General features: G+C 40.5%; 2 protein-coding genes across 2 annotated transcripts; one reads left to right on the forward strand and one right to left on the reverse strand.

The window, feature by feature from the left end:
• Positions 1–1,687: 1,687 nt before the first annotated feature.
• LOC134095444 (chymotrypsin A-like) lies at positions 1,688–4,533 on the reverse strand. The gene is made up of 7 exons (XM_062548981.1): positions 4,469–4,533; positions 3,894–3,997; positions 3,193–3,272; positions 2,967–3,045; positions 2,683–2,863; positions 2,171–2,304; positions 1,688–1,911 (listed from the first exon to the last, which is right to left on the reverse strand). Exons 1-7 carry the CDS (start codon positions 4,518–4,520, stop codon positions 1,750–1,752), a joined length of 792 nt encoding a protein of 263 aa, XP_062404965.1. The 5' UTR covers positions 4,521–4,533; the 3' UTR covers positions 1,688–1,749.
• A 2,393-nt stretch (positions 4,534–6,926) lies between these two features.
• LOC134095576 (chymotrypsin B-like) lies at positions 6,927–10,037 on the forward strand. The gene is made up of 7 exons (XM_062549196.1): positions 6,927–7,061; positions 7,312–7,415; positions 7,547–7,626; positions 8,248–8,326; positions 8,724–8,904; positions 9,226–9,359; positions 9,701–10,037. The coding sequence occupies exons 1-7, from the start codon at positions 7,010–7,012 to the stop codon at positions 9,860–9,862; spliced, it is 792 nt and encodes a 263-aa protein (XP_062405180.1). The 5' UTR covers positions 6,927–7,009; the 3' UTR covers positions 9,863–10,037.
• The last annotated feature ends 4,253 nt before the right edge of the window (positions 10,038–14,290 follow it).

A 14,290-nucleotide genomic window follows, 5' to 3' on the forward strand; every position in this document is an offset into this window, starting at 1 on the left:
TATTTTTACACATATCATTTCACAAAATAACACTGAAATTGTTCATAATACTAATGTTCTTTTTTACTTTATCATTTGCTTTAAAAAAAAATCTAACTTTATTGTACCACCCAGCCGGATCAGATGACAGCTGGCCTCTCTTCATCTCACAGAAATAAATCAATATTGTGAGATTATTGAGTTTCTACATTGTGTCTAGCCCTTTGGGAGAAATAAAGAACAAACAAAGAAAAGAGTGTTGCTACATGCAAAATATTTCTTTATTAAGGCATTTCATCAGATAGATAGATAGATAGATAGATAGATAGAGATAGATAGAAAAATACACTACTTTATTCATACCAAAGGGGAAATTATGGTTTTACCGCAGCAATTAATAATATAAGATATGCTTGCCACACAACAATGTTAGCTGTAATTGTGATTACAAAAAGTAGCTCAAGCCAATAAGGGAGTGAAAAGTAAAGTGAAAATAAATAGGGTTTACAATATGAAGTGCAAATGAATGTAACCTGTGCATTGTTCATCAGAATATGATCCTCACCCAAGAGAGTCAACTGTAAATTGTTATAGCAGTGGGCAGGAATACTTTCTCTAATGGTCTTTATTGCAGTGAAGTTGAAGCATGCCTCTAGCTAAAAGCACTCTGACCACTAGTTCATGCGGTGGGTATACGGTGTTGTATATAGTGCTCGAGTGTACTTCAGAGACACCTCTTTTAATCAGCTTGTTTACTTTTTTTGGTGTCATTGGCTCTGATGTTACTGCCCCAAAAGATGACTGCAAAGAAAATTGCATTAGAAACAGGAGACTGGTAAAACATGTTTCAACATTGTACTGCACACATGAAAAGACCTAAGCTTTCTCAAGCAGGATATTGTGCTCTGTCCCTTCCTGTAGGCAGCCTTGGTGTTGCACTTTCAGTCCGGGATTGTTGTCACAGTGTACACCCCGGTAACTGGAGCTTTTTACTACCTCCACCTCTTCCTCATGATGGAACACACATTCAACTTGGTCTTATAATATTTGTTATATTTGTTTAAGATGTGCAGAAGATTTATTTATAAAATTGTATTTATCTTATATAACAACTTTGTTAAATAATTGACATATATGAATATTGGTCGTGGTTGGAGATTACTGTAACTAAGAAGATGCCTGGTGTACAGGCAGAGGCGGACATCCCAGGTTCAGAAAGTAAAAGTCCTGCCAAGTATTTGATCCAACCATTTTGGAAACCAGCTCATCCTACTGTAATTAGCTGCCAGGTAGATCAGATATCACCTGTGTTACAGTAAGTGCACAGGTAGAAATTATACAGTATGGCAGGACTTTTGCTCTTTGGAACCAGGAATGGTCCGCCTCTGTGTACAGGTCAATTGGAAGTGCATACAGCATTATTATTTCTAATAATATTAAGAGTCTGAAACACGACTGCCAGACTGGAAATGATATAAATGAGATCACACTTGCTAGCAACCTGCTCAAGTGAGACATTACATGAGACTACCCATCATATAAAAATGTGTAGGTCACGTAGTGATGTAGTAGGAACCTTAAGTCAAATAACCAAACATTCAGAGTTATAGTAATGGAATAAGCTGACCCTTTTGCTAGAATAATTTTGCATCTTTAGGATTTTTTTTTGGTACATTAACACAAAGAGAGAGAACAACAAAGATGTCTTTCAAAGTGCAGTTTTATTATTTAATTAAGACTATGGTGAAACTAAAAACAGTCATGGCGGCTTTAGTTGGCGGCGAGGGTCTGGTCCACCCAGGAGCGGAGAGCGGTGACGCGGGCGTACACTCCGGGCATGGAGGTGGTGCAGGTGCCACTGCCCCAGGACACGATACCAACCAGGGTCCAGGCTCCAGCCTTCTCGCAGACCAGGGGGCCACCAGAGTCACCCTGCAGCACACATAACAACAAAGGGATATTAGGGACAGGCGAAACACATCTGGCCAGTGTTCAGAGATGATTTGATCATGCTGGCTGAAACCCTTGGAAAGGTACAGATCCTTTGGTTTACACTTACAAAGCAAATCAATACATAATGTCGTTACCGCCAAAGCCTTAGAAGACTTTGACATACATAAACAGGAAGCTTTAAAGTAATGAACGTTCCAATGGGATTAAGTGATAAATACAACATCCTGTGGGCGCATACCATGCAAGAGGAGGCACCAGAGGCACCAGCGCAGATCATGAGGTCGGAGATTCTGCTTCCCCAGTACTGCTGGCACTGAGAGTTGGACAGGAGGGGCAGAGAAGCCTGCTGCAGGAGAGCGGGGGTATCAGCGGCTGAAACAGAAAACAGAGTCTCCGTGAGCGAGGTCTGAGGAAAATCGTGAAGGATGACAAAGTGTGTAAACAGATCATCTTTTTTTTGACTGAGTCAAGTGATGTCAATGTGAAGCCACATTTTAGGTCAACAACATATCACAAAAAGATGACCTGACTAGATTATGTTGGGTGTGATCTTTGCTACAGAGCAGATATATTCTATTACAAATCTAAGGATCTGAGAACTTCCCCATCACTGGTCTGCTCATGTTCATGTCAATCTAACAGCAGATTTATAATGAGCCTAAGCTTTGATTACAACAAGTGCATTCATTTGAAATGATGCGCTTTATTTGATCCATAACTATAACAGAGCACAGAAGAAGATTTCATTACCGTTGTATCTGGTCAGACCCCATCCAGAGGTGACACACCTCATGCCACCGGAGAAGTTGTCGTTGGTCTCGGCCATGCACACGGGAGACACGCGCATGCTCATCTGGGCGGGAGTGGCCAGCTTGATCAGGGTGATGTCGTTGCTGATGGTGTAGCTGTTGTATCTGGGGTGCTTGAACACCTGCAGCAGCACAGGACAAAATATTGTCAGTGGCTTGAAGAAAAATGTATAAGGAGTTAGATTGAACAGGATATAGGTGGATACATTTGATTTGAAAACCCACCTGGCTGGGTCGGATGGTCTGGATGCCCTCAGCGTTAGAGGCGCGATCGTGCTCGCCCAGGACCACGCGGTGAGAGGTCCTGAAATCAACCAGTACAGTGTGTTTGGGGTTTAGTTTTTTTGGAATGTCGCAATGTTGGAATAAAAGCTGGTGTTACAGTATGTCTTTGTTGATGTCTTTGGTTCATTTGTTTTGTTATGGGGTCAGCAAATCAAAGCACTCTTACTTCACACCGCAGTGGGCAGCAGTCACAACCCAGTTCTCGTTGATCAGGGAACCGCCGCAGAAGTGGAAGCCAGTGTAGTCCTGAATTGCAACAAAGAAATTAGGAAGTGAAACTTGGATTAGAGAGAGTTAGGTGGGGATCACACTAGCCAGCGGCAAGCGGCAGGTTTCCTATTGTTCTCTATGGTTCGGCAGCGGAACGGTGACAACGCTGGCGTAACGCTAGCGTTGAGTAAACTGGGAGTTGAACTTGGTTCAACTTTGAAGCGCAATGCTCTCATCATAATCCGTTTTAGAATAAGAACGTAGCAACAAAGATTGAATTTAGTAACGAGATAGAATGTTTTGGATTATCATTATGGTCTGAGCGTTGCGTTGCCGCTGGCTAATGTGATCCCTGCCTTAACCTTGTTACAATATAACTCAGTCCACTATAACTAAAAGTCTTGGTTTGTGATGACGATGATATTTGATTTAAATTCACTTTAACCATCACAGACTAGATGATACTCAGATCATGACCATACAAACCTTAAAGAAACTAATTTCAAGAAGGAATCTAAATATGATCACAACTGATATAGCCTATGTAGGCCTACACTGCTTATTCTTCAATAAGGAGTGGCAGTTGGAAATCTACAGTTCAAATGTACATTCTAGAGTAAAAGGACATTTGGAATGTACAATTAAGGTGTGCGTTACCTGCAGGGACACCTGCCAGGGCCAGGAGTGGGGAACGGCCTCCTCACCGTTGACAATCCTGGAGTAGCCGCTGACAATGGGCTTGATGGCAGGAACGCCACAGCCTGAACGCACAGAGGAATGTTATCACTTACTGAGTACCTTAGCATCATGTTGCATCCCAGAGAAATGTAATATTTTGAGTGAGATCTCTTTGTCTACTCTATTTCTTCTAGACATCATTGAGCTCAACTTCACATCAATATGAGATGTGAAAAAAGAAGTGATGAGAAATTGCCATCCTGTCGTCTGAGCTCAAGTCCACTGTTAAAATGTGAAAATGCTTTCTTCTCAATCTATTCTTTTGCTCCTTATTTTTCCTGAGGGCCGTTTAGGAGAAACGGGTTCAGATCTCAATGAGAGCCTATTTATTTCTCATGAGTTTAGGAAATAAAGCATCTTAAGTTGTAGCACTGACACTTTTTAAAAAAGAGAAAAACATGCCAAATGGAAACAATCAAAGTAGAAACCTAACAACTCTGATATCACATTGTGAATATGAGCAGCATCGAGGAAAAGTCAGCTCATTGGCTTACCGAAGGCTGAGCTCACAAACGCAAGACAAGAGAGGATCCAAAGGAAGGCCATGGTTTTTAGCTTGAGACTGTCCTCTCAGGCACTGGTCCTTTTATACACCATCCCGGGGTCTGGGCAGTCACTCATTTTGGAAAAACTTCACCCTCAACATCTGGTACACCTCTGATAAGACCTGTTAGATTCTCACAAGTATTCTAATTATATTGCAGTTGTTTGCATAGTAGATTTGAAAAGAGTGAAATGTGTTCAATGGAAAATAGACTCCCTGAGGTCATACAAATGACACAGTACAGTATCTTCAAATATATGAAGCAGACAATGCACACCTCTTCAACAGATTTGAGCAATCAAGGGGTCTCAAGTTAAATCAGTCAGGGCTCAGATTGATACCGAGGTTGTAAGGACATAGACAAGCATACTGTAGGTGCACATACAGGACAGCTATAAGGGCACTTGGAGCCCACATTGAGGATTGTGATATCCTGTAACAGTAGAAAAAGTGAAGCTGAATTTGTTCAATCAGCCCATTAGTCAGAATTGCTCCAAAATGTATGATTGTGTTTTGCTCATTTTACACATCCATAAAGTTTATTTCATAATCTGGGTGATAGTTTTTCCGTAATCCTGTGCACAGACAGCCCACGGTAACGCCTTTGAACCTAATAATTAAAATATACAGTAGGTGACATACAGTAGTGATAGAATAGTAACATATAAAGTTATTAGAAGGCTGAAACGGTTCTATTCTGATGATATGTCAATAACCTTAGATCAACAAGGATTTACTTAATTTATTAAGGATTTACCAAAAATGAGCCACCTATTCAGCAACAACAAAAAATAGTTGAATAAATAAACATACAATGACGCTCTCAAGAGACATCATCAGAAACATGTGTGACACAAGGTCAGCATGAGGTCAACTCCTCCCAAGAAATAGAAATATGCACAGGTAAAAAATATTCATTTTTTCATACTAATGCAAGGAATGACATAGAACATGTTTAACTACACATTTAAGTCTTTATTTTCCACTTTATTCTGTTCCACGTTATTTGTGTAGATTTCAATTACATCTTTACAGGACCTTTACTCAGTCTTTTTTCCTCATATTTGGTGCCAGGAATTTCCAAAGCAGATGCACTTCCATTTCTGATTTAGAATACACATTTGTAAATGTATATACAGTATATCTGTAAATGAATCCTCATTTGCAATAGTCAAACATAATTTAAGAACATTTGTACACGTTTCATGGTGATATCTATTAGTTATAAATGTTACCCTATTTATAGTCTCTCACCTCACAAAAAAACTAAAAAAAAACTATTTTCTACAAGAGAATGGAACTGCTGCTCATTTAGAAAGGTTATCACGTATCATTTTACTTCTGTCAGTCTAAATGACACCTTGGCTTTTTTGCCACTTCGACTGTACCGACATCTGGACTGGTTCATGTACTGAAATATTATGTGTTAAGATGTTGATTGTATGTGTAATCAAGGTATTGTCAAAATTATAGATGTGAGTAATATATCAACCCAACTGAATTTTGAATACTGTTTCTAGGAATAACAGGCACATTCTCAGGCCTTCCCAGGACACAGGCATTACAAATCGTCCAGATTAAACAAATGTATACACAATGTGATCTAATCAGCCTTGGTTTTGAAAGTTCCTCAGTAATAATGCCCATTTCACTGTTCTAAATGTCAGGTTTGGGTATAAAAGTCAGGATGAATACAATTTATCTGCCACTCTGCAAAGGTTATTATATATCAGAATATAGGCTTTTCGACCTCACGTATACCGATAAGTGATTTTGTTTTTTGTTTGTCTGGGCCAATGGACTATTTTGTACTGCTTTGTTTTTTTTTTTCTGAAACAAATCATTTTAATTGTGATTGATATCATACTATCAATATTCAATACATTTTCTGATTCCACTGCAGTGTGTATTGCAGCCATTATACTGTTTTTTTCCTGGGAGCAATTAAACCACTAAAATAAGATTTTTGCTTTGAGAATCGCAATGACTGCTGTATTGACGCATTTTTCCAAGCCTTTTACCAACATGTCCCTGTGATGTCATGCATTTTGCACAGATGGACAGATGCCATTTCATTTCAGCGCTTTCTTCTAGGAATTTCATATTTTGGTTGCATAGGGAAACATCCACTGGTTTGATAATGATAGATCTGTGATCGATCGGAGATATGACATAACCTTAGGGATCATATTCAGAGGAATCCTCAAGCAGGAGGTTTGCACAGCTATTTTCAAAAGGCCTTTGAAGGTCAGTTTGAGATATGTCACCGCTCAAGTTCTATCCAATGATCCAGCATTGTACAAAAAAGAAAAAATCTCTGAGAACTGAGCAACTGTTTTCCACTGATAACTAGATGTGGCAACTCTGAGAGATTAATCTTTTACCAGGATTGGCGATGCCTAGCTGTCCTGAAATGCTCCGTTTGAGGTTTTATTGAGGTCTTACAGGTATATAAGGCCACCCCGTCCACAGAGCTCTCATATCCTCAGAAATGGCTTTCCTGTGGTTGGTATCTTGCTTTGCTTTCATCAGCGCAGCCTATGGTGAGTATGTTTTTTTTGTACAGTTTATTTTGCTCTGAATAGCCCTGAATGGCCTGTCCTGAATTACCAATTTGCATCAATCATCACCAAGGTCTTTGAGTTAAATGATGTCTGAATTAATGAGCTTTTGTATTGAGTCACTCCAATTTAAAAAAAAAAAAAGGTGACTTGTGTTAAATGCCAAACCATTTCTAGGTTTATAAAGGGCACGTAAACATTTCCAAATCTCTTCTCTCTCCTTCTTTCTTAGGCTGTGGCACCCCTGCCATCCCCCCCGTTGTGTCTGGCTACGCCAGGATTGTCAACGGTGAGGAGGCTGTTCCCCACTCCTGGCCCTGGCAGGTGTCCCTGCAGGTTGGTATATCATGAGGCTGCAACCTCCTCTTTTTTTCTTTAGCATACTTTCTATCAAAAGCTTTGTATTTCTTGATTGAAATGTTAAATAGTTTTACAGAGTAACACATTGCAAGTTTTGAATGTTTCAGGATTGGTCTGGTTTCCACTTCTGCGGCGGCTCCCTGATTAACGAGAACTGGGTTGTGACTGCTGCCCACTGCAGCGTTAGGTAACTGTCACATCTGTTTCCAATCAGCATATCTGTGTTGAAGTTATGTTAAACAGTAGACATGCCTGTTAAGAGCATCATATTTATTATTTTTGCTCGGTTTATTTCGCTGAATGTCTTTAAGAATACAACCAATGATATACAGGGATGGAGGAGGATGTTTGATATGTGTAATTTGCTTTGGAAAAGTTAAAAAGGCTGTGAGCAACACTTGTTACAGTACATCCTGCCAGCTTTGTAGGAGGCCTGCATTCTATCTACAGTGGTCACGCAAACTATGTGGCAGAAAGCTTTCTTTTCTTTGCATGCTTTTTCAAAAGCCAAGAAGAGTCTTGGGGACATATTTTTCTTAGAGCATCCATATTTTTGTACTGCCTTTCAAAAAGTAGGCCAGCAGAACCTGTATAGCCAGTGGAGCTGTAGAGCCATCTGGCTTGAACAGTCTGAACAAAATGGTTTACTGCAGCACCTTCAAGATGTTGTTGTACCATTTATCACATTTTAAAATGTTAACCACCTGTCCCCACAAAAGAGGTGTGCAAAAGCGTTTTGTAAAATGTTAACCATGCCGTATCCTACCTGATTCAACTTCACACTAAAATGGCTCCCGTCTTGTTCCAGGACCAGCCACCGCGTGATCGTTGGAGAGCACGATAAGGGTGCCTCCGGCGAGGCCATCCAGACCATGAGAGTGTCCAAGGTACTGTAGAACATTACGTTTGTATTTATCTTTATGTTACTTAGCAGAGCAAAGGCGAGTTACAACATAGAATAACAAGAAACATTATTTAGCATTATTAGCAAAAGTTTTTAGTAATACCAGGTAACAGGTAACAGATAACAGGTTTTAGTAATATCAAATGTGTCATGTTTCGAATCATGATTAAATGATAATGATTAAATGGGCAGGGGCTGAATGCTTTACATTACACTAACTTACCAGCTGAGATACTGTATGGTTCTTAATTCTCTTACCACCAAGCTAACTAAGTAAAACACATAGCCTAATGCTTCTTGCACTGAAAAGGAGGTTTGAGTATATTTATGTGGAAAACAGAAAAGAAAAATGCAAACCTGGCACTCACTTTCCTCTTCAGGTGTACACCCACCCTCAGTGGAACGCACAGACCATCAACAACGACATCGCCCTCATCAAGCTGACCGCCCCCGTCCAGATGAGCGCCACCGTGTCCCCTGTGTGCCTGGCTGAGACCAGCGATGACTTCGCCCCTGGAATGAAGTGCGTGACCTCCGGCTGGGGTCTGATGAGATCCTCTGGTAAGATGCTTTCATGTGTTATTCTGCAGGGATAACTGGACTACACAATGATCCAATGACTTTTTGATCCAATGACTTTTTAAAAACATTTTTTTTTAAATAACTATAAAACTATATCAAGCACTCAAACACAGGTGTACCTGATACAACTGTTGACTATTGACATTTGACACAAACATAGAAAACAGTCATGTTAACAGTCCTCTGATATTGACAACCTGACCTAGTTGATAGTCTAAAATGAAGTCTGACAAAAAAGACTCTTTCTTCTGCGTGACCATCATGCTAAACACCCCTAACCTCTCACTCTCCCTCCTCCAGCTGCATTCACTCCCAACAAGCTGCAGCAGGCTGCCCTGCCTCTGCTGTCCAAGTCTCAGTGCCAGCAGCACTGGGGAAGCAACATCTCCGATGTCATGATCTGCGCTGGTGCCGATGGTGCCTCCTCCTGCATGGTGAGACATTCACTTGCCATCCCAATGCCTCAGTAAACACGCAACGCTAGTAGAATATCTATGGTGTCTGTTGTGTTGGCATAGTCTTTTCCTGCTGTGGACAGGAGTACATGCTCTTGCCAAATGTTCTGTTCACATACATTTTCCATGAACTATTTGCAAACTTAATCTTTCCTACTCAAGAACAAAATGGGAAATAGCAACGGGGTGTTTTTTTTCTTTCTGATGCACATTTTTAATTAATGCTCTCTTCTTCTTCTTCTTCTTCTTCTTCCTCTTCTTCTTCTTTTTCTTCTTCTTCTTCTTCTTCTTCTTCTTTGTCTTCTTTCTCTTGTTCACAGGGTGACTCTGGTGGCCCTCTGGTGTGCCAGAAGAACAACGTCTGGACCCTGGTGGGTATTGTGTCCTGGGGTAGCAGCACCTGCTCCACCTCCACCCCTGCCGTGTACGCCCGCGTCACCATGCTCCGTAGCTGGGTGGACCAGACCCTGGCTGCCAACTAAATGGAAGCGACAGTGTCAAATTAAAGCCAACTAATGTCACGCAAATGGCAATATCTCACCGCTGTATATACTACTGTGGGAAAGTTAGTTGCACAAGGAATTTAGCACCTTTCCTGTGTTTGTCTGAAATGAACTCTCGTTCATCACAATAAAAACAGTGACATTCTGAAAAGCATCCAGTTTTGTTATGTGATTCTTTCAAAGTGAGGCTATGACTCAATACTAGCACTAGAGGGTGATGATGATCCATGTAAAAAGCTTTAAAGGCGATTTGTTTATGTTCATCAATTAATTTATTAGTAGAAGCTTACATTATATTTCAAAAACAACTTACATTATATTTCAATCAGGTTGCTCACCCCTTTCTTCAGTATTCGTAGAGAAACTCCACACATTGTTTTGCTTTTGTTTGAGAGACAGATTGCCCACAATTTGTTTGTTTACAGAGCCTTGGCTACCTACAGAGAACACATTTTTTCACAGTGTACTTACTGGATGGGCGGCTAGTGGAACATGTTGGTTGAATGTAAAACATTTTTTTTTATGGCCTTACGTAAATTGGTATTTGAACAAACCTCATCATATCCATCATGTGGCCAAATAACACATACACCTTTTTTAGTTTTTAATTGAATGGTTATTGCTCAATTCGTGATATGTCAAAACTTCACAAATCATTTAACAAACCTTTTAGACATAATAAATATGTTAGCTTTGAGCTAATATTTCTCCAGTATTCTTGCCAGAGAGTCAAATATAGAAAGATAATCTTAAAGGCTTTAACAAAAATAATAACAACAATAATAAGTAAATAGTAAAAGTCATTGAAGCTCCGATCTATCAGTCATCTTTGTATGACAACTGAGCATCAGGTGTTACCATGACAACACCATGGGGATGACAAAATACAATTTTAGAGAAAGGGAAAGTGAAACAGTTACAAGACATTTACAAGCTGAAGCACAAAGCTGAAACCTGATATGCAACTCTGATTCATTGACTCATCTTCTTTCTCTGTGATTCTTTCTTTGTCCCTTTCTTCTATTTTTTCCTTATCTTTCTTTCTTTTATTTCTCAACTTGAAGCAATCGATCCCAACAGAGCTCTAGACACAGTGCTAGCGACAAATGAGTAGGCTACACTATTCAGCTAACATTTTCAAGGTTTCACAAGCCACGAGTTCTGAAGACCTCAGACAGCTAATCTCAGCGGGGATACGGATGGATGGATGGATGCTGGGGAAAACAACAAGTCAACAAAATCACAGCAATCACCTCCATCAACACACATTTCCATGGAGAGAGAGAGTAATGGTAGTGTGTGCTCCCATACACAGCAGCAGTGCAGATTCTATTGCACCGCAGGAACAATCAAACGAGCTGAAGAGAAACAAATTGGGTGCATGTTCAATTCGCCTCTGTAATTCACATTATACATAGGAGATACAAAGCTGTGAGAAAAATACACGCTCAACACAATCTAAAACCTGACTGAAAATATGACATTGATGACCCAGTTTGATTCTTTTGGACATACTGTATCTGCTGTGTGCTGAATTGTGCCACACAGCAATGTGCTCTAAGTAGAATGTAGACTTTATCTAAAACCACAGAAGTCTCAACAGAAGTCTCAAATCTTATATGCAGCTGAACTGACTGACTGCTCTATTATTGATTGAATCTTCATCTTGAACAGTTGAAGGAGTTCAAGTTCATAGAATGCAACTACAGTATGGTACTTGCGCGATGCCTGAGCACATTCTGGATGAGTCTGTTATGACAGTGGCAAAATAATTTTATCCCTTTGTAAACTGCATACACTCAGTGCTTATGTTAAATGTGAGGGATGTGTTTGCACGCTTGACAACTTTTTCCATGAGGCTTGCACAGAAGAAGAATGGTTTCAAACACACTCACGGTAAGTCTTTACATCAAAGGATAATATGTTCTAGTGTGATAAACAAGCAAACAGCTATTCAGGCAATCTTTTTTAACCACATCATAGGCCATGTCTTGTTGAAACCTAAACACCTTATTTAGGACTTGAATGTTCAAAGCACTGTTGACTTCTGAATGCGTGGAAATGAATTAAAAAAAATGACAAGAGAGATTAATCAAAGTGAGAACTGGAGCCCTCAGTGTGACCCTAACGAGGTCGATGAGAGCTATCCGTCGTAATCAGCACGTCTCTCCACATACTCCTCTTTCACAAGGCCAAAGCCTGTGAGGGGGAATATCAACTCATCGCATTTCTGAAGCACATCAATCTCATTTACACACAGTGGGACACAAGGGGATTATGCAGACCCGCGAGGACACGAGCAGCAGTCACTCGCTGGAGGGGCGATCCTTTCATATCGGCTCGCTGGGTGCTCTCAGTGAGGTCTTCGTGGGCAACAAGTGTGTGTGTGTGTGTGTGTGTGTGTGTGTGTGTGCGTGCGTGCGTGAGTGCGTGCGTGCGTGCGTGCGTGCGTGCGTGCGCGTGCGTGCGTGCGTGTGTGTGTGTGTGAGAGTGTGCGTGCTCAATGAATGCCAAGTTGTATTTAAAGCATTCAGTGCTCTGTGAAATATATGTTAACACCCCATTTTAAAATATCTCTGAACTGATGTTGTGGTGCATCAGACATACTGGGACATTTGCTGTGACATTGGGTAAACATTTGAAATTCAAATCTATTAACTGCTTTTATGCTGTCTTCCTTTCTAAGTATTTTTTTCTTTTGCTGTAAAAGGAACTTTCATGTTCTGGAACTATTTACATTGACATTTAAATGGTAGCTTATGTAACTAAATTGCTGTGCATGAAGATTAAACCGCAGGTTTGTTCCATCATTCAAGCACTAGCATTTCCCTCGGCGAATAAAACATCTTTTCAATCCTCTCCTCTGCAGATGCACAGACTTGAATATCAGCAACTAAGCAGCTGATCACACATGAACCACCACATGAAAATATGACATGTTTAATATACTTACCCTCTTGTATGCTTCATTAAGCAGCCAGCTTTTATTATGTTCGCAAGACCATCAGATCACTGGAGGCAGAAAGGTTCACTGCTGTCCTAGTGGAGATAACAGAACTTATATGGCAATGAGCTGTGCAGACTGTCATTCCTGCCATCTTTACAAACACCCTGTGCCACTGTGCCCATGTGAAGAGATCTGTTATCCCCCAGCTGACATGCCGTTCACAGCAAAAAACACCCAGCCAACAACACACTGCCTCTAATGTTGTACAAGACAATTAACAAAATGCAAATCCAAACATAATGGGCTGTCAGTGTGGCAAGGATATCTATAATTATAATCAGATTATAATAAAATTGAAGTAATTTTCATGCCTCAGGAGATGTTCACTTTAGGATATTTCTGATCTTACAATCAGCAGATGTTTCCCCTGCCCACGCTTTGACAATCTTGCTGGAGTACTAAGACGATATCAAATGCAGAGACCTCCTTTTTCCATCAGACATGATTTGCTGTTCACCCCCTCATCTGTCCTGTTCCCTGCAGTCAATGTGTTTTGTTTTTCTGGACATGTACTTGCAAAACAGCACTAAATTACATTAGTTTCAGCATACTTTAGAGCTTTCATGCTAAAAGCTCTAACTAACAAGATGTCCTATTTATGATCTCCATATTTATGATCCAAAAGTCCACACCATTAGCACTGGGATACGGGTGTACTTAGTTTTGCGCAGGCGTACCACCCCTCAAACTTTTCATGCTTTGTCTCACATCTTCAATTCAACACAGCTTGGGATTTGGATTGGTTGTTCTCTTGACTGAGCACAACCAAAGCGGTGTTGATTTTTTTTCAACACTCATCAACCCTCTCGCCTTCCTACTGTTCTCTCATCTCTCTACAGCTTAATTGCCTTTATTATGGGTGAGGAGGGACTTCACTCTCAAGTGCCTGTGCAGGGTGAGCCCAGGCCAGTATGAATCAGATTGTGAGATAAGGAGATGTTCTTCTGCAGAGGATGATCTTTCAAATTGAATAGCCAAACTAAACCATGACATTGAACAATTATTAATTCCAGAGAGAGTCCCCAGCTTTTTAACATCCTGGCTTAGAAGAGAAACTGCACCAGAATAACCTAGTCAGGAGTGTGTGGAAAGCATACTCTCCTTCCTGATCCCCAACACATTTGTTTTTTTTTCTTTCATTCAGTCATGATCCTCTGTGTATTAGGAGTCCCCAAAACTGCATGGCTTAGAAACCTAAAGCTCTTCATCTCAGTGAGAACAAAAACAGTCTATTTTTCATCAAACACAATTGTGAGACATCAATAGCGAGCATGCCCTATGGACACAGTGCTGTTCACAAGATGAAGAGCCAAGCTGAGAGATCAGAATTATGTATGCAGCCCCGAACATCCTGGGGAATTTGAGCAGTGGCGTTGTTGCGTTGAAATGACAGGAATTTA

This window comes from Sardina pilchardus, chromosome 11 (assembly GCF_963854185.1).
Source record: "Sardina pilchardus chromosome 11, fSarPil1.1, whole genome shotgun sequence".
NCBI lineage: Eukaryota > Metazoa > Chordata > Actinopteri > Clupeiformes > Clupeidae > Sardina > Sardina pilchardus.

Excerpts from the sequence above, each read along its gene's own strand:
- LOC134095444 (XM_062548981.1), bottom strand. The coding sequence starts at position 4,520 with ATGGCCTTCCTTTGGATCCTCTCTTGTCTTGCGTTTGTGAGCTCAGCC. Across the intron at positions 3,273-3,893 it reads CCTGGCAGGTGTCCCTGCAG|GACTACACTGGCTTCCACTT; the intron begins GTAACGCACACC and ends GTTGCAATTCAG. Across the intron at positions 2,864-2,966 it reads AGACCATCCGACCCAGCCAG|GTGTTCAAGCACCCCAGATA; the intron begins GTGGGTTTTCAA and ends GTGCTGCTGCAG.
- LOC134095576 (XM_062549196.1), top strand. The coding sequence starts at position 7,010 with ATGGCTTTCCTGTGGTTGGTATCTTGCTTTGCTTTCATCAGCGCAGCC. Across the intron at positions 7,416-7,546 it reads CCTGGCAGGTGTCCCTGCAG|GATTGGTCTGGTTTCCACTT; the intron begins GTTGGTATATCA and ends TGAATGTTTCAG. Across the intron at positions 8,905-9,225 it reads GGGTCTGATGAGATCCTCTG|CTGCATTCACTCCCAACAAG; the intron begins GTAAGATGCTTT and ends TCCCTCCTCCAG.